The following is a 19,675-nucleotide window of genomic DNA, read 5'->3' on the forward strand; positions in this document are numbered from 1 at the left end:
TGATTAGGTAAATGAAAAACATAAGTACCTAACTATTTTTATTTAAAAAAAAAGTTTAAAAAATGTTATAATTAAGTTTTGAACTTTGAAAATTTAAAAAGAAAGAAAAAAAAAATTATAAGTTCATAAAAATCGTCTCAAGCAACTCTCATGCCTGAGGATATTTTAGAAGATGAAATTGCAATTATAATAAACGAGCTACCATCTAATATATTTATTAATGCAGACAAGGAAATAAGAAATCAACAAATTCACGAGTTCGCTTTAGATATTCAGAACAGTTCAGAAAATGCATCAAAAGATGTAACGAAAGAAATTATTGAGTGGCTAACAAAAATAATAAAACCAGAAGAGATACAAACATTAAATTCATTCAAGAAACAACTCATAGAAAGAATAAATAGTTTACTACGAGAAAGGACTTCAAATGATTACCGACAAGACAGACTATCTAATGGAATGGAAGATGTTGGAAATGGAAAAGTAACATCAATTTGTTGCGAATTAAACGCAAATAATATTCACGACCCTGAAAATGATTTTAAAGAATTTATCGTAAAATACATCGAACACTATTACGATGTGGAAAATTCAATAGCTAGAGAAGCATTCGGTGAAACGTTAAAGGTTGAGCTTCAAAAACTAAGTGCATCTACAACAAAAGTATATGATAAATCTACTAAAAATGAACAGCATGTAATATCTACGCCAGATAGTTTACCTAGAGAACTTAAATATGTTAATATCATTTCAGATTGGTTAAAAACACTTCCGTTACAAACAACATTTGATAGACAAGGAAATAGATCTCGTAGCGAATTTGTTAACTCCTTAGCCAAAAATTTAAGTAACGTTGAAGAAAGTAGAATGATTCGCCTGACTGGAATGGAGTACAGAGTGTATCTTGCGTCGATAATAAATAAATACGCAAATCAACTGCTGATGCCTGCGTATAATAAGAAAAATTTGGATGCAGTGGTCGATGATTTAGTTCATAAAATAGAGGAAGTCCGCCCTCGCCTATGTTGTCAAATGGCAAAATGTAAAAGCAACATATCTTCAATAAACAGAACCAATATACCAGATGAACAACTTAGTGATTTTATTGAAGTATATATTCGCGAGAATTATGAGGAGCTCAGTGAAGATGAATTGAAGCTAGATGCCATATCTGCAAGGCTCTTTAAAGAAATAAATAAGAAGAAGAGTGAAATTCCAGAACATTCAAATGCTGATGAAGCTGAAGAGAGAGATGAACCAGTAAGAAGATTGAGTTTCAAGCTGAGCTATGCCAAAGAGATTGTAGATTGCTTAAATAATTTACCATTACTACCAATAATGGATAAAACTTCCAGGGATTTAAGAGTCAAAATGATCAGTAAACTTGCAGAAATAATGTACGACAGATGGCGAGCTCTACATGATGATACTAATGACACTTATTTTAATACACTTTTATCAGAATACCTGATGCGATGGATTTCAGAATTTCCACTCGATACAAGTAAAGAAATCGATGAATCCATTGTCATTCAACAATTATTGAATCGAATGGAACGAGTTAATAGACAAAAATTGGAAAGAAAAGAAATATCTCAAGGTAATCATGAAAGAAACTCGAGAGAAATGTGTAAATTTCCTTACACGTGTTGTAATAAAATGAACACTACTCAAAACAATCAAGATCCCGGAGCTGCTATTGTAGAGGCAATAGAGAATTGGTGTGCTGCGTTACCAGTTCAAACAGAAGATAAAACAAATAATGATATGATAAAAAACTCCGTATCCACCAATCTATTTAAAAAAATAAGTGAACTTAGTATGAATCCAAAATGTTTAACTGATAATAATCTTTATCGAGAATTGTTGTCCGAAGAAATAGATGAGCAGCTTGGCAAGCTGCCACATAATTCAAAACTTCAAACACTCAAAGAAGACCTGAAACAACTATTAGTATCCAAAATAATGGAGAAGAGAGTAGAAATTAGAGAACAGGCTTCCAGTACCGTATATAAGCAAGAGTTAGAAAAAACAATTGAACTGTCACTTCTTAATCCAGTACTAGCTTATCAAGAAGAGAGTCCTGGTTTCAAAATGTTTAAAGATTGTCTAGCAACAATGTTTATTCTCGATAACTTTGATTATGGTTACGATAAAATTAAAGAAAATTGTTTAATAAGAATAAAAAAAGAAATTGACAAATATTTTCCAGAAGTTCAGAAAAGAAACACCATACCACTCAATAAAGATCAAATCTATAATGAGTTGTATAGTCAACTATTTAACGTCCCCCTTCCAAATAACACATCTATCGCTGAAGAAGTGGAGGAAATTAAAACAAGGTGTGACATTGACGCTTGGTTTGAAACTTTACCTCTTAGAACAGCTTCTTCTGATGGTGAAATTTTAGCAAGAAATCAAATTATAGCTATGCTTGCTAAGCGAATTCATAGAATGGAAAAATATGAACAAAATTCTGATAGTAAGATCCACAAAGAAACTACAAAATGGCTGTTAAAATTACCTTTATTACCGGGTCAGGAAGACAATGTTAATGAATTAGCTTACGAATTACTACAAAGACTTAAATCAACTTTAAGTAATAGAAAATGCACACAACGTAATGAAATTACGTATAAAGATAAATCTATAATTAATAATAACAAGAGAAAGAGCAAAGGAATTTTGGGTACTAGTCAAATTGCTGGTCCGAGTAGTGAAAATAAAGCATGGCCATGTCCTGCTTCACCCACTTGTTGTCAAACATCTCCACCGAAACCCACAAAGCCAGCAGACATGCTTGTGGATATTGTCGAAATGTGGTGTGAAGGAATTCCACTACATGTGGATAATAGAGATAACACAAAAGTGATCAAGGACAATCTTACTATTAAAGTTATTATGAAAATAAGCGAACTAAATGGAAATTCTGAAACGTTAAACAATGATTTCTTATACGACGCTTTGCTTGACGATGAGCTAGAAAATCTATTGTCTACCTTACCGACATCTGACGAGTTTAATCAAAGCAAAGATCTAAGAAAAAAACAATTGAAAGTTGCTATTAAATCTGTCAAACCTCTTATTCAAAAAGAAAAAGCCAGATATGAGTATAAACAAGAATTGCAGAATATTGTGGATAATTTCTTAAAAGAACCGCAAAATTTAATGCCTAAAATAAGAGGTTTATACATCAGTATACAAAATGATGTCATAGATAATTTTATTTTATACAATTACCACAAGAATGATGAAGACGGCAGTATTTATAAGATGATGGTAAATGTTGCTGTAGAAAAATATTTTACAGAAGTTTGTCAAAGTGACGATAATCTCTGTAATCCACTGATGATAGGAAATCATTTGCTATGTGAAATGGCTAAAGTTCCAGCTCTTAGTAAAGCAACAATTTTAGAAGAAATTCGAGAAATACGAATAAAATCCATTATATCTGAATTTTTTAACGATCACTCCTTATGTAATCGTAATGATAAGCTACTTATGAGAACCCAAATAATAGCTACTTTAGCTAAACGTATAAGTGAATTGGAAAAAGTAAGCAGTGCAACAGAAAACTTCAATAAAATAAAAAATATTATTGTAAAATGTCTTAATAAATTAGATGAAAATGTAGAGGAAAAAGATATCAATTTATTGGTCCAAAGTTTACAAAATCTTCCAGAAACAGAAATAGCGGCTGCTTCAGAAAGTAGATATGAGACACCTCTACCATTCATTAATGATGATCAAAGGTATAATCAAAGTATCCACGCACCAGCACAACATCAAACTAGATATAATAAAGATAATCAGAACACAGAAAATGGAAAGTGGACATCATTACTCTCAGTGACACCCAAAGATCATGATGCACCTACTGCAAATTCAGAAGTTACACAAAGATCGCAACTCAATGGCCAAATTGCTTATAACAGCATCAGGGAATCTAAAACGAATTACTCTGATTTCAAAAGAGGAGTTGTGCTAACTTCTTCAATAAGAAAAAAGGGATCAAATGACGAGAAGGCTACATTAGAACCCAATCAAAAAATTGAACGTAAGTCAACCATTGTAGGCAAAAGTGCTGTTGCTGATAAACCTATAGAACCTACAACACCTGGGCAAGTTACAAAGTCTTTTACCCCAAATTTACAGGACCATCAAAAACTATCAGAGCAGGACGGCACGTTTGAAGAAGACGCCAGTATGCAACGGGCAAACTCAATACATACTTCCTATAAAGCAGCAAATGATCAGCAAAGTATTCCACCAACTTATGCATTTACCAGTCCAATACGACCACCACAATTCCAGCAAAATAGGTCAGGACCAAGACAACTAGCACCAAATACTGAAAACCAGATTCCAATTGATCCATCATCAATGCCAAATAATAGAAAAACGAAACTTCCTCCTTACAAATCAAAGCAATCATTACGAAATGAAAATTTACGTCAACCAATACGAAAGACGACATATCGCAAGGTCTCGCAACAAGTCCCTCGAGAGGTCTCACAACAGGTCACGCAAAAAATACCTCCTTTAGCCCAACCAAAAGCCAATAACCAATCAAATTTATTCAATGCTTCAATCACTGATCTAAAATCCTCATCCAAAAAAGAAACAATCAAACACGAAAAAACTATAGTTTCTAGTTCTTCATTAGATGATGAAGCAAGGGATAGGTTTCCTACTTCATCATCAATCACGCTAACAAAATCATCAGCACCATTGAGAAATATAAGAGAACCGAATCCTTTTTCTATAACACCACAATCATCTTCTATAACTCCCCCTTTTACTACACGAAGACCTACATCAGACTTAAATATACCATGCCGTAAAAGGAAACCCTCTTTCTTCTTCAATCCATCGGATGTAATAGAATCTAGTAGACCTGTCCAAAGACTAGGATGTATTGGTTCTGCCCAGTATACACAAACTGTGGAAAAGAAATGTAGAAAGGAAGAATACCTCACATTAGATAAAGAGGATGGAAGCGCGGAATGCAAGTGTGGAAAATGGAGGAGAAGACTTTGTAGAAGCGAAATACCAGTTTGTCGCGCGCACAAGAAGAGGCGCTGCAAAATTTGTAGTGACTCGAGGCTTTTTTGTTACAAGATGCCCCCTTGTCAATATCCTGGATTTTATTATTATTAAATTAAAAAATATTGTGAAATAGGTATTGAAAAATTAAATAAAAATAACCTGCGGATCTGTTAAATTATTTTTTGTTATGTTCTATTTTTCTCTAATCCTTCTTGATTGGTAACGTATTTTTGGGTAACGTTTGGGTAAAATAGTCGTCATCGTCACCTAAAAAGACGAACTACCTACAGTCGGATGAAACTTGTTCTTTCCTACACCTGCACCGCGGCGAACAAAAGGTTGCCTGACGAACCAATGCACGGCAGCACTTTCGCTGTCATTTTGTAATTTGCAGGAATCAGGACCTTCCAAATAGATCTATAATTCACCCACTGAGCTGGTACAAGATCAAAGTTCTTGTTACGATTCTATTTTTGAGGAGAATATGTTGATTTCGCAAATTAGTTAAATCATATTTCACGTAAACTCTCTAAAATAGTTAAAGCCACCGCTATTATAACAAAGTTACCCACCTCAACTGTGACATTAGGCTGAATAATTTTTAGCCTTTGCCTTTTAGCAGAAGATTAAAAAATATCCTCTATGACGCCATGACAGGTCACGTGATGTAAATTTTTATTGGGCATGCGCGTATACCTACCGAATATTTTCCGTGTGATTTTGAAACGGTGAGATTTTTCTTACAAAACCCCATTATAAATTGTCTATTGTGTTTTTAGCTATAATTTATCACTAACCGTACCCAAATAGTGCAAGTGCAAGGTGTTGTGTCGTCGTGATAAAGGTCATTTCTCTAAATGGCAATCGGGTTTCATTTGCCATCTAAAACTTTGGTTTGTGTAAAATCTTTGTGAATTGGATTGATACAGCGGCGTACGTATGATATTTTATGTTCACTAATTAATTTCCCTTACAAAATGCGTATTAAATTCGCTATTTTAGGTAATTGACAGTGCTTTGTTGAGCAAATCATCAAATGTCAGCCCATATAAAAAAATTGCTGCAATACATTTTTTACGCCCAAAAAGTTACAAATGATCACGAAAAACCTTCATTTCACCGATAATCCTCGATCTTACGGAGAAAGTTGCATGTTAACGATACATTAGTAAACAGGATGGGTGCATTCCAAAATTAATGCATGAATTCTCAATTCATTCTTCATAGGATGACATCATGAGTGGTTGTGATATAAACAGTGCATAGGTCCTTTAGAAAGTGATGTTAAATAAGTTGTTTTCTCTTTTGTTTGTAACAACTAACAAGGGGCCCGAGTTGGTATTATCTGAATCTTTTGATTAAATCATAAAACCAAAGAATTGTAATACTTATAGAACAGCAAGTCCAGCAAAATAAATGTTCCTAAGTAAATACTTGTGTAATAAAAAAGTAAAATGAAGAAGTGCAGTGTCTCATGGGTGTCATACAAGGTGACTAAGGGATTGCAACAAAGAACAAGCAGTCCTCCGTGCTACCAACCTACTAACCTTTTAAAATATCATTGTACCTAAATCTTCTGTACTAGCCTTTTATTACCGTTTATACTACGTATCTTTTTAGCTATAAACAATTATATTTTTGTAAATATTTTATGTATAAAAGTTGTAGGTTAGTCGAATAAAATAAAATAAATAAAATACCACTAGGGTCTACTGAGATCACCAATGTGGTGCCCAGCGTGGTGATTATGGCCTTTAGTCCAGCACTGGATTGTTATAGGTTATTAGTTATAGGGGGGAAAAATTGGGTTTAATTTAATTGAGTATATTTTCATTTGCTTTGTCTTAGTCACTCATAAGCATAACTCATTAAACTTAACAAGCCAAATTGGTTAGTCTTCAAATTAAATGAAACCAGTCAAGTGTGAGTCAGACTCGCAACTGTAGGGTTCTGTACCATGAAAGAACACTTTTTGTGATGTTCTTACGAATCATGGTTTTCAGACATTTTCCTTTTATTTGTGACTAGATTACACCAGCGACTTCATCTGTGTGGATTTAGTTTCTTAAAGATCCCATGGGAACTATTTGATTTTCCCGGATAATAAGTTGCCTATGTCAATAACAGGAATGCAAGCTACCTCTGCACTAAATTTCATATAAATCACTTGAGCGGGGTGGTCTTGAGGAAACCCGTGGGAACTCTTTGGTTTTCGAGGATAAAAAGTAGCCCATGTCTGTCCCCGGGATATATGCTAACTCTGTACCAAATCTCAACTGAATCTGTTAAACTGTTGGGCCGTAAAAAGCTAGCAGACAGACACACTTTCACATTTATAATAATAGTTTAAGACAATGGGACCTGCTAAATTTTGTGATTGTACCCTATAGGGTACAATGGCAAGTACCCTATAGGTTTTGATTCCCTGGTCTTGACAGACAGACAGTCAAAGAAGTGTTCCTATAAGGATTCCTTTTTTCCAGAAGCCGAAAAAGTACAGTAAAGAATCAATGAGTTGGAATTGAACCTGTAACCTTTCATATTTCTTTCCACCCCATAAAATACTCAACCTTTAAAGCCTTCTTCTTCTATTTTGGGGCTATGCAAGTTCCTCTATACATGTATCACATCAACAGTGGCGCGCAGCTCATAGAGGCGTAAAAGCTCTGCTTACCCCATTTGTAACAATTTAAATGCTACTTTTCATTGACCTGCCAGCAAAAAATGTGGAAGGATCTGGGAACCCATCCACGTATTATTACCCCAAGAAAAATCATACCATTATGTGATTAATGAAATCTCTCCAATCCATTGTGATCTCCACCACTTCATATTTCCTCATCAAAACTGGTGGTTGCAGATAAAGCAGCACTTTTCTGACAATAATTGAAGTAGCATCCTCAGGGTATGCGATGTGTTTCCCTAGGTGGATTACGAACAAAAGAGAAAAGAAAACCATCATCATGTATCATCCATCATGATGATGGATGATGATGATCCACCCCATAAGATACTCAACCTTTAAAGCCTTCTTCTTCTTCGGGCTATGCAGGTTCTTATACACCCTGTATCACATCAACCGTCTCCGATCCATTGTGATAATCTCCACTTCATATTTCCTCATCAACACTGGTGGCTGCCAGATACAGCAGCACTTAGGGTATACGATGTGTTTCCTTAGGTGGATTAGGATCAAAACAGAAAAGAAAACCATCATCAACCTGTGGACGTCCACTGTTGGACATAGGCCTTCCCTAAAGCGCGCCACCACACCCGGTCCTCAGCCTTCCTCATCCAGCCACTTCCCGCCAGCCGCTTTATATTGTTGGTCCATCGTGCTGGAGGGCGTCCCACACTACGCTTGCTTATACGCGGTAGCAGACTCCACTCAAGAAAAGAAAACAATAACTTTAAAAGATAAAGGACCATCAAAATATTAAAATGCATGTAGGCGTTAGGTCAGAGACTATATTAATCATATGCAAGACTATGTTTGGCGAGATTCTTACAACCATATTTGTTCACTTGCTATAATATGCAGAGGTATATTTAAATACTAGAGGATGCTGTGGCTTCTGAGATTTCATCCACTATCTACTCCACATGATACATAGAAGCAGGCATTACTTTGCAGGAGTCCATGATATACAAGGAACCAAAAGCTTAATTTGCTATAATCCGCTAAACCAGACAAATCTGTATGGTGCAACATGTAGAATGCGATATGCACTGCCCGCCCTCCCACTGATAAACATGCAGGAAAAGCTAGCACCCAAGCAAGCCATGCGCACTACATCGCAGCATCACACCAATCCCAAAACCACTATGCATATTCTTTACAATCATGCATTGTAAGGTCTACATTTCCTGAGAATGCTCTGGTGTTTGGGCGAAAAGTGCAAAACCAAAAAAAGTCAAACACTGGGACCCACCCAGTGTTTGACTTTTTTTGGTTTTTTGACTTCATTGGTTTTTCTTACCCTTGATTGAATATTAAACCCTGGTACATTTAAAATATGATATAATTGAGTTATCTATGATAATCTATAATTTTTAAAAGCTATTTATGAAGTTTTATCATGTCAATAACATTTGAAGCAATCTTGTTTAGATTAGGTGACTCAACTTAGGTATACTTTTCTAATCCAATGGGAATTCTTTGATTTTTTGCTACAAAATGTAGCCTATGTCTCAATAGAAGCGGGCGTTACTTGGTAATTCCATGATATTCAAGGAATCACAAGCTTAATTTGCTAATTCCACCAAAAAAGATAAATGTGAATAGGACAGCTTTTCCGATAGGGTGGTAACTAGCCACGGCCGAAGCCTCCCGCCAGACCAGACAGAAATTATAAACTTTTAAACCCCTGCCGGGAATCGAACCCAGGACCTTCCACTAATAAGACAACAGCGCTTATCACTGCGCCAGGGAGGTCGTCAAAACCTTTACACACTCATCCGATCCAAGTCAGCGAAAATCTAATCCATATCCATACTGATATTATAAAGGCGAAAGTGTGTCTGTCTGTCTGTCTGTCTGCTAAGTTTTCACGGCCCAACTGCTGAACCGATTTTCATATTTGGTACAGACTTGAGATACATCCCGGGGAAGGACATAGCCTACTTTTATCCCGGAAAATCAAAGAGTTCCTACGGGAGTTAAAAAAACCGAAATCCATGCGGGTGAAGCCGCGGGCATCCTCTAGTATGGATATAAAACAGACCAAACTCGGATATTGCTTACGCACTAATCCGATCTCTGATCCAAATCCAAGCTATTCAGTGGACATCTTTGACACATCTACGTCATACATCCGATTTGAATCCGAGGCACATCCGAGATATTCTCACGGATGACGGAGAGTCGGAGCTAGTGCGTAAGCTACCATACAAATAGTTCTATGACTACTTAGGAACATATTTTCACGGATTCCGATCGGATGCAGTGCGTAACCGCTCTAAGTATATATAACTTAAGTACTTGAGTAACTATAACTAACTAGTAACATATCCATTACTAATCAATTCAAAACGAAAGTTCATTCGCACAGTATCTAAGTAGGCAACATGATTTCCCACGGCCATTATACTATCATGGCTATAGAAATATGAAAGGTGTGCCTATTTTGGTCTTATCTGTTGAGTTTTTAGGGTTCCGTACCTCAAAAGGAAAAACGGAACCCTTATAGGATCACTTTGTTGTCTGTCTGTCCGTCCGTCCGTCGTGTCTTTCAAGAAAACACGTTGTCTTATAGCACAAGTAAAGGAATAAATCCGAAAAACGCGAATTTGTGGTTCCATCATTAAAAAAAAATTAAAATGTGTTTCAATTTTCAAAGTAGGATAACTATACCAAGTGAGGTATCATATGAAAGGGCTTTACCTGTACATTCTAAAACAGATTTTCATTTATTTTTATGCATAATAGTTTTTGATTTATCGTGCAAATGTCGGAAAAATTACCTGAGTACGGAACCTTCGGTGCGCGAATCTGACTCTCACTTGGCCGGTTTTTTTACGTGTAAACAGACACTTGGGAATACATTTGTTCTATTTGGGCGCTTTTTTAACGGACGTTAAAAACGCTCTCGTGCAAATGCAGCTTTAGGAAAAATATAACAAAATGTGTAGACTTCACTTACACTGTCAGTCGTCAATGTAGCCTACATTTGACGCTAGGTAGTAGGTAGGCTATGAAACGCCTAGGTATCTTTGACAGACAGACAGACAGACAGACAACAAAGTGCTTCTATAAGGGTTCCGTTTTTCCTTTTCAGGTACGGAACCCTAAAAAGCGTTGATGTGTTAACATACCTACTTGGGAATACATTTGTTCTATTTGGACGCTTTTTTAAGGGAAAAGGTTATTTCGCCTTACAAAGTTGTAAACCACCTAGTCCTAAATTGTAAAGAAATTACCTATGTCGTGATTGCTTAGAATTTACGTCTAATGGTGATATGATGTCATGTGCAGTTATCTTTTGAGCTCGTCAACAAAATTGACCTCATGTCAAGGTCCACGCAGTTTATACGCTTGATTGATAAATTTGCTTAGGACCAGTTCACACCTGGCGATTAGTTGCTTAAAGAGGTTGTCACACTATCAATTACAGTAGCTAGATATAGCTGCCTAGCCTTTAGCTTATTCTTAAACAGTTAGAACGTCAACCTCCTATTTGGGAGGTCCCGATGATGCACGTGTCAGAAATGAGGAAGCAAATCGCTTCATACGGATTTCGACTATCTAGGGTCTGTAGGGATGCAGACCGGACCTTGGCTATGGCGATTATTGGCGAGGCGAGGGTAGGATTGATATTGATTAATAAATATTTTCCTTTGTTTCAGCATTCAAAATTCTTCCAGTGAAAAAAACATGTCAGCACAGATTAGTGTCCCGTGAAAAAAACTGTTTAGTGCTGCTGTTTGGTGCAGTTTTAGTGTTTAGTGTCTATTCGTGTGGTTCTATAACACTAAATGTCAGTCTCGTGAGGCGTCAGTGGCTACGCCTCGGGTGCAATGACTTTTACATGGATTTGGACACTTTGCATATCGTGCAAGGATATTTTGGATAATACCACGGATAATCTGATTTGGTAAACGGTGGGTGATTTTTAATCTTACTGAAAGAATTGCATGGAACATTTTTTGCAGGCAATGCTATCTCCAAAATTGACGGTAGTCTAGCGATACGCGATTCCGCGAAATGTTTCAACAATCGAAAGAATCTCAATCAAGTCAACGAATCTTATGATTCATCGAAACAATCGATATGTTCTCGATTGTGTCGAGTCAATGGAATCGCCGCTCGCGCCGAGTATAAGCGAGGCGTTAAATCCTTGTATCACTGCTTTGCGTCTCATTATTTATTTGGCACATCTGCACATCAACCCTTACTTCAGCTGGCCGGGATGTTACGGACATTATCTGGCACCTTTTTTTTTTTTCTCTCGTCTGGCTTTACAAAGATTAGCCAATGTCAAGTTTGTAGTTATTTGTAACAAGTTAGTTAAACTATACAAGTGTGGACCCCGTCTGTGCCGGCGCTCGCCGACATACGCACGGCACCCCCTTAGAGCGCTTTCCAGTCAGATTTAACAAAAAAAAAATACACCAAAAAGGCAGAGCACGACCGCCAGCTAACACCAACACGGACGAAGTCCGGCACCTTGTATATAACATTTGTGCTTCGTCTAGATGGCGCACTACCCACAACCGGCTACCCTAGAGGCGGCGTTACCGCTTCTGGTGCGACCGGACCCCCGGCTGAGGCAGCAGTTAGGCGAGAGACTCGCGGCGTTGGTGCGAAGGGAGGAGCTAACACACGAGATCATAGCGCCGCTGCTCGACGCGCTCATCACTTGGCTCAATGGAGGGAACTTCAAGGTGAGGCTTGTAATACTCTCGACTGCAGGGAGCAGCTAACACACCAGGGAGGAGCTAACACACTAGGGAGGAGCTAACACACCAGAGAGGAGCTAACACACGAGATCATAGCGCCGCTACTCGACGCGCTCATCACTTGGCTCAATGGAGGGAACTTCAAGGTGAGGCTTGTAATACTCTCGACTGCAGGGAGCAGCTAACACACCAGGGAGGAGCTAACACACTAGGGAGGAGCTAACACACCAGAGAGGAGCTAACACACGAGATCATAGCGCCGCTACTCGACGCGCTCATCACTTGGCTCAATGGAGGGAACTTCAAGGTGAGGCTTGTATTACTCTCGACTGCAGGGAGCAGCTAACACACCAGGGAGGAGCTTACACCAGGGAGGAGCTAACACACCAGGGAGGAGCTAACACACCAGGGAGGAGCTAACACACCAGGGAGGAGCTAACACACCAGGGAGGAGCTAACACACCAGGGAGGAGCTAACACACCAGGTAGGAGCTAACACACCAGGGAGGAGCTAACACAGCAGGGAGGCGCTAACACACCAGGGACGAGCTAACACACCAGATAGGAGCTAACACACCAGATAGGAGCTAACACACCAGAGAGGAGCTAACACACCAGGGAGGAGCTAACACACCAGGGAGGATAAACACACGAGATCATAGCCGCCGTTAGCACAATTGTTATGAGATTAGGCTAACTGATTTCAATTTTAAAACTTCTTAAAAGCAGAAACATCGGCCCATTTTGGCCCAAGCCGATGGTTTGGTTGAAGGTGGCCGAAGCTGACAGCTCGGTCGGACGTCGGTTAAATCGGTTAAACGTTTGAGCTTTTAAGAATCCCATGGAAAATCTTTAATTTTCCGGGATACTAAGTAGCCTATGTCCTTCCCCAGGATATAAGTTAACTTTGTAAATCGATTAACTGTTTGGCCGTGAAAAGCTAGGAGACAGACAGACACACTTTCGGATTTATAATATTAGTATGGATATTTGATACAATGATAGCCTGCATCCCGGAAATTGACAGGCAATTTTTTATCCTGGAAAAAAACAGTTCTCACGGGATTTAAACAAATCTTAGACCACGCGGACGAGGTCACGGGTATCATCTAGTCACACTATCACACTTCATACTAATCACACTATCACACTAATATTATAAAGCCGAAAGTTTGTATGTGTGTGTGTGTATGTTTGTTACTCCTTCACGCAAAAACTACTAAACGGATTTGGCTGAAATTTGGAATGGAGATAGATAATATCCTGGATTAGCGCATAGGCTACTTTTAATCCCGGAAAATCAAAGAGTTCCCACGGGATTTCGAAAAACCTAAATCCACACGGGCGAAGTCGCGGGCATCGGCTAGTCATATTTAAGAGTTCCGCATCACCCTCAACGCGGTCGGCAGTGGTTCGGTATAATCTGTGACCATGCATCATATACACTCTGATTGCGATCTCTTCTACGCTTCATCGCGCGTGCGCTCTTATTCTGAAAACGTTTCGAAACATCGAACTGGACTAGCATCATTAAAAACTCGCGCCTCCTTCGTAATATATTTATCCGCGCAGAGCAATAGTGCCCCAAGTGTCTAGTAGCAATAAAATTTGCAGTAATCGGCTGTCAATTACAAAAACTGGACAAGTGCGAGTCAGACTCGCGCACCGAGGGTTCCGTACTCGGGTATTCTTTCCGACATTTTTCACGACACAAAAACTGTTATGCCTAAAAATAAATAAAAATCTGTTTTAGAATGTACAGGTAAAGCCCTTTCATATGATACCTCACTTGGTATAGTAATATTACTTTGAAAATTGAAAATACTAATTATTTGTTTATGAACACATTTTAATTAAACAAATTCACGGTTTTCGGATTTATTCCTTTACTTGTGCTATAAGACCTACCTACCTGCCAAATTTCATAATTATAGGTCACCGAAAATTTCCTTATAGGTTTTGTTGACAGACACAACAGACGGACAGACAAACAGGCGGACAAACAGACAGACAGACAACAAAGTGATCCTATAAGGGTTCTGTTTTTCCTTTTGAGGTATAAAACCGTAAAAGTCTAAGTCCTATCATACCATAACGGAGTTGCGGACATCATCTAGAACCTAGATCACACTAATATTATAAAGGCGAAAGTTTGTATGTGTGTGTGTGTGTGTGTGTGTGTGTATGTTTGTTACTCCTTCACGCAAAAACTACTGGACGGATTTGGCTGAAATTTAGAATGGAGATAGATAATATCCTGGATTAGCACATAGGCTACTTTTTATCCAGGAAAATCAAAGAGTTCCCACGGGATTTCAAAAAACCTAAATTCACGCGGGCGAAGTCGCGGGCATCGGCTAGTTCTAAATAAAGCTAAAACACCAAGACGTCTAGAATAAGTCCGCGAGTATCGCTGCGTGTGGGCGGCAGCTACATCTCATTTTAGTGCTCAACTGTGCGTCGCGAGATGTTGATATACCTAGTTCTTATATCTACTTGTTGCTAAGCTCTTCACAATCCGATATTAGTGCGGTTTTCTTTATTTTTTAAATCTTTTTAACCCCCGATTCAACAAGAGGGGTGTTATAAGTTTGACGTGTGTATCTGTCTGTGGCATCGTAGCTCCTAAACTAATGAACCGATTTTAATTTAGTTTTTTTTAGTTCGAAAGGTGGCTTGATCGAGAGTGTTCTTAGCTATAATCCAAGAAAATCGGTTCAGCCGTTTGAAAGTTATCAGCTCTTTTCTAGTTACTGTAACCTTCACTTGTCGGGCGTGTTATAAATTAATTTACACTTGTTGGATTTGTTTTGAAGATTGCTCTTTTTGTTATACGTGAATTTGACTGATTTCGGGTTTTGGTTTCTAGCTTTTAATTAATTACTGTAAAACATGGAATTAAGTGCATGAAGTATGACAGGTAGGTGTAGAGTAGAAATTAATATGTATCACACTAATATTATAAAGGCGAAAGTTTGTGTGTGTGTGTGTGTGTATGTTTGTTACTCCTTCACGCAAAAGCTTGAAACAAAGATTTGGCTGAAATTTGGAGTGGAGATAGATAATATCGTGGATTAGCACAAAGGCTACTTTTTTTCCCGGAAAACCAAAGAGTTCCCCCGGGATTTCGAAAAACCTAAATCCACGCGGACGAAGTCACGGGCGTCAGCTAGTATTGTATATTATACGGTAGATACCATGATTAATTAGATAGTTATTTGACGATTGTTCGACAAATAACCATTAGTTGCATAGGTCTACTCGTGGCCAAGATGGGTTTGCAATGGTTTTAAACCACAAAATATGCTTAAAATCGAAATGACTACATCATTGTCAGTAATAAATAGGCATCTTCTAGACAAGCCCGCTCCATCTTAGGCTGCATTACCACTTGCCAGTAGGTCTCCTTTTTCTACAACCGCACCGCACGCCACCGCAAGCAGTTTCACCCTCATTTGGTGATCAAAATCATTAACTTTGAACTTAATGTTAGTACAGTTTTAGGTTGCTTTGCTTAAAAATGAGTTCGATGGGCCAAAAACATCCAGCTTTTTGATCAGAAGTTTATTTTTTTATTTTTTATTCTCATACAAGCCCATGTTAGCCCTTGACTGCGATCTCACCTGGGGATAAGTGATGATGCAGTCTAAGATGGGAAACAGGTTAACCTGGAAGGGTTCCAAACTTTGAAGTTTATATGAAATTGATAAAGATTTTGATTTCCTTTCGCAGGTTGCACAGAGTGGTTTGGAGGTGATAGGGGCGTTAGCGGAGCGTATGGGCCCGGAGTTCAGTCACTACGTCTCCACAGTACTGCCGCATATTATTGACAGGTGAGTGAAACTTGACAGGATCCGTAACCGATCCAATCACAAGCCAGTGATTGGATGGGTGATGAAGCCCCATCACCAACCACCCAACACATCCACACCCTCCGCTCCCGGGGCTATGCCCCATGGGTGCGTCTACTGCGCCCTCTGCTCAGGACACTCAGAGGGACGCGCGAACAACACCCCTTCCCCGCCCGGTCAATTAGCCATGGCTAACAATATCCCATGAAGGGAAATCGTTAACCATGTTACCAGGGTAGACCTGCCCAAGCACTGCTGTTACCTGCAACACTCAGGCACACGAGAAGGTTACCTGGCTGTTACCCCTTGGCCTTACATAACTTAAGTTTAAATCTAGTGGTTTTGAGGTAAGATTAGATAGTAACTGACTTGGTAACTCAGAGGACAATGTATAGAAGTGAATAATGCTAGTAAATATGTCTGTTTATTTAGCTCCCTTTCAGAAATATCACACAAGTGGAACTGGGGTGGGTTAACTGGTGTTCCAATATGTGTCTGAATTGTAGACGGAGTCGAGTGTAACAGCTAGGTTGTAATAAAACAAACAGTAATATGTTTATAGAGGAAGTGACGTCACATGCTATGTCATGCGCGACAGTGCCTAATGAGCTAAATGGGATCGCCCATTGTTTTAGCATTAGAAGGATGAACAGACATACCCAAAACAAATACATACATTGTTAATGTGGCTAATCTATACTAATATTATAAATGCGAAAGTGTGTCTGTCTGCTACTTTTTCACGGCCCAACATTTTAACCGATTTTGTTGAAAGGTAGAGCTTGTCTATTTTGAAATGACGCGCCCCACCACCGCAATTTACACATCTAAGTCAACAAAATTATGCAGTGGGGCGCGTCATTTCAAAATAGACAAGCTCTACGAACGTTAGCTTACACCCTGGGGAAGGTCAAAGGCTACTTTTTATCCCGGGAAATCAAAGAGTTCCCAGGATTCTTAAAGGCCCGTCTGTTTAACCAATTTATATGAAATTTAGTACAGAGGTAGCTTGCGTCCCGGAAATTGACATAGGCAACTTTTTACCCCGGAAAATCAAAGAGCTCCTACGGAATTTTTAAAAACCTAAATCCACGCAGACTTAATTCGCGGGCATAAATTAATTCAAAAATAATTTTAACAGCCTCCCTGGCGCTGTGGTTAGCGCTGTGGGTTTATTAGTGGGAGGTCCCGGGTTCGATCCCCGGCAGGGGCTTAGAATTTTATAATTTCTAAATTTCTGCTCTGGTTTGGTGGGAGGCTTCGGCCGTGGCTAGTTACCACACTACCGGCAAAAGCCGTGCCGTCAAACGATTTATCGTTCCGGTACGATACAGTGTAGAATTTATTTTATAATCCCAGGTACTTTTTATCCCAGAAAATCAAAGGGTTCCTATGGAATTTTTAGAAATCTAAATTTACTTTGACAGAGTCGCAGACATCTTTTAGTAAGCTATAAATTTTATCCTGTGCCTTTTATGTGTCCTACAGACTAGCAGACACAAAAGAGGGTGTTCGTGTCGCGGCTCGAGCGTGTATATCCTCACTAAGCGACAGCCGAGCGGCGCCCCCGCGGCCTTTGCTCGCGCGTCTAACGCCGGCCTTACAGCACAAAGCGCCACATGCTAGGGAAGAAGCTTTGAAGTGTATCGCTGCACTGCTGCATTCGTGAGTTTTAGCTATGAATTTTTTATACTGTGACATTTTTACTAGATCCCGACTGCGCCAATGTGAGATGCTAGAATAAATAAGGCAGTATAATTTTTTTTAAATAGTAATGAAAGCTATTCTAAATCCTTGTAGAAATTGCTAGGTAATTGACTTAAAAAAAAGAGTTGAGTAGTGTAATATAGTGAGTTAGTGGTTAATAGCAGTCGATATTGGTAGTAGAGTGCCTCTTAGGCCTTTGGTCGCGCTTTTGACGCCGGCCTTATAGCACAAAGCGCCACATGCTAGGGAAGAAGCTTTGAAGTGTATCGCTGCACTGCTGCATTCGTGAGTGACTTGTTTGAACTTTTTTATACTGTGGTGGTATTGCACCAACTTAAGGCACAAGGGCTTTTGAACTGTACTATAGTAAAATTATTGGTTGATACCAGTAAGAAACAAAACACTAATAAGATCATCCAGGTGTAAGAATGTCTGTTCTTGAGTTGCATTGCCCCTTTGAATGATCAAGCTGATATGCTAAGCAAGTCACTAAAGTGACCCTAACAATCTCTATGTATTCACTGGATTGGCCATTCCAAACAAAAAATCTGTCTGTCCGTCAGTCGTGTCTTTCAAGAAAACCTATAAGGTACTTCCCGTTGACCTAGAATCATGAAATTTGGCAGGTATAGGTAGGTCTTATAGCACAATGAAAGGAAAAATCCGAAAATCGACAATTTATATCACACAAGAAAAATTAAAATGTGTTCATGAAAAATTTAATTTACTAAATCATAAATTAATGGCGTAGTCCGACATTAACTTGCATGTTCTACAAAAGTGTTAGGTATACCTAGTACGATGCGATGGTACGGAACCATTCATGCGCGATTCCGACTCGCACTTTTAAAAAATATTTTTTATTCTTAGGCACGGAGCAGCGGAACTACAGCTAAGATCAGCTGTGCCCAGCCTCGCGGCGCTGTTGGGTGACCCCAGCTCGGCCGTGCGGGACGCTGCGGTCCAGTTGTTGGTGGACGTTTACCGACATGTCGGTTAGTAAGACTTCAAATACGATCCATCCATCCATCCATCCATCCATCAGCTTGTAAGCGTCCACTGCTGGACATAGGCCTTTCCAAGAGCGCGCCACCAAACACGGTCCTCCGCCTCCGCCAAATACGATCCAGTGTCTTCGAAAACACAGCTGTTGACCTTGCGCCTGATCTGTCTCCGGTCGTGTTGGATTGCCGACCTGTCCGACTAGACTGAGGTAATTGGCCATCGGGTTGACCTCCGCTGAGATTGATCGCCATAACCGAATTTCGTTTAGGAAGATTTAAGGTAAGAATTCACTGTATTCATCATATTTTAAATTCGAAGCCGCTGAATCACTTTTGACTATAATTAAAGAGTACCTTTCTTTATTTCTTTCTTTTATACAAATTAGCCCTTAACTGCAATCTCACCTGGTGGTAAATGATGATGCAGTCTAAGATGGAAGTGGGGTAATCTGGATGGGCTATGGCAGTTTTCATTAAACCCATACTCCTTCGGTTTCTACACGGCATCGTACCGTAACGCTTAATCGCTTGGCGGTATGGCTTTGTTGGGAGGGTGGTAACTAGCTACGGCCGAAGCCTTCCACCAGACTAGAAATTTAAAAATTGCAAACCCCTGCCGGGAATCGAACCCGGGACCTTCCACTAATAAGACCACAGCGCTTACCA

The 19,675-nt window shown here is 39.1% G+C and overlaps 2 protein-coding genes across 4 annotated transcripts in view; both read left to right on the plus strand.

The window, feature by feature from the left end:
- Positions 1 to 76: 76 nt before the first annotated feature.
- LOC123879153 lies at positions 77 to 5,208 on the plus strand. Its single transcript, XM_045926725.1, has one exon. It carries the CDS (start codon positions 151 to 153, stop codon positions 5,158 to 5,160), a length of 5,010 nt encoding a protein of 1,669 aa, XP_045782681.1. The 5' UTR covers positions 77 to 150; the 3' UTR covers positions 5,161 to 5,208.
- Positions 5,209 to 5,701: 493 nt separating this feature from the next.
- The window catches only part of LOC123879154 (CLIP-associating protein), a 44,631-nt gene continuing 30,657 nt past the window's right edge, over positions 5,702 to 19,675 (plus strand). For 2 of the 3 annotated variants that reach the window (XM_045926726.1, XM_045926728.1), the window contains exons 1-6: positions 5,710 to 5,982; positions 11,395 to 11,649; positions 12,244 to 12,432; positions 16,180 to 16,280; positions 17,787 to 17,963; positions 18,876 to 19,000. In XM_045926726.1, the coding sequence (XP_045782682.1) occupies positions 12,244 to 12,432; positions 16,180 to 16,280; positions 17,787 to 17,963; positions 18,876 to 19,000 (592 nt within the window). In that variant the 5' untranslated portion in view covers positions 5,710 to 5,982; positions 11,395 to 11,649. Of the gene's footprint in view, positions 5,983 to 11,394; positions 11,650 to 12,243; positions 12,433 to 16,179; positions 16,281 to 17,786; positions 17,964 to 18,875; positions 19,001 to 19,675 lie in introns of all 3 variants that reach the window. The other variant, XM_045926727.1, reaches the window with a different exon arrangement.

The sequence above is a fragment of the Maniola jurtina genome, chromosome 27 (genome assembly GCF_905333055.1).
Source record: "Maniola jurtina chromosome 27, ilManJurt1.1, whole genome shotgun sequence".
Taxonomy (NCBI): domain Eukaryota; kingdom Metazoa; phylum Arthropoda; class Insecta; order Lepidoptera; family Nymphalidae; genus Maniola; species Maniola jurtina.

What these genes read in the sequence shown, in the direction of transcription:
- LOC123879153 (XM_045926725.1), top strand. Translation starts at nt 151, where the DNA reads ATGCCTGAGGATATTTTAGAAGATGAAATTGCAATTATAATAAACGAG.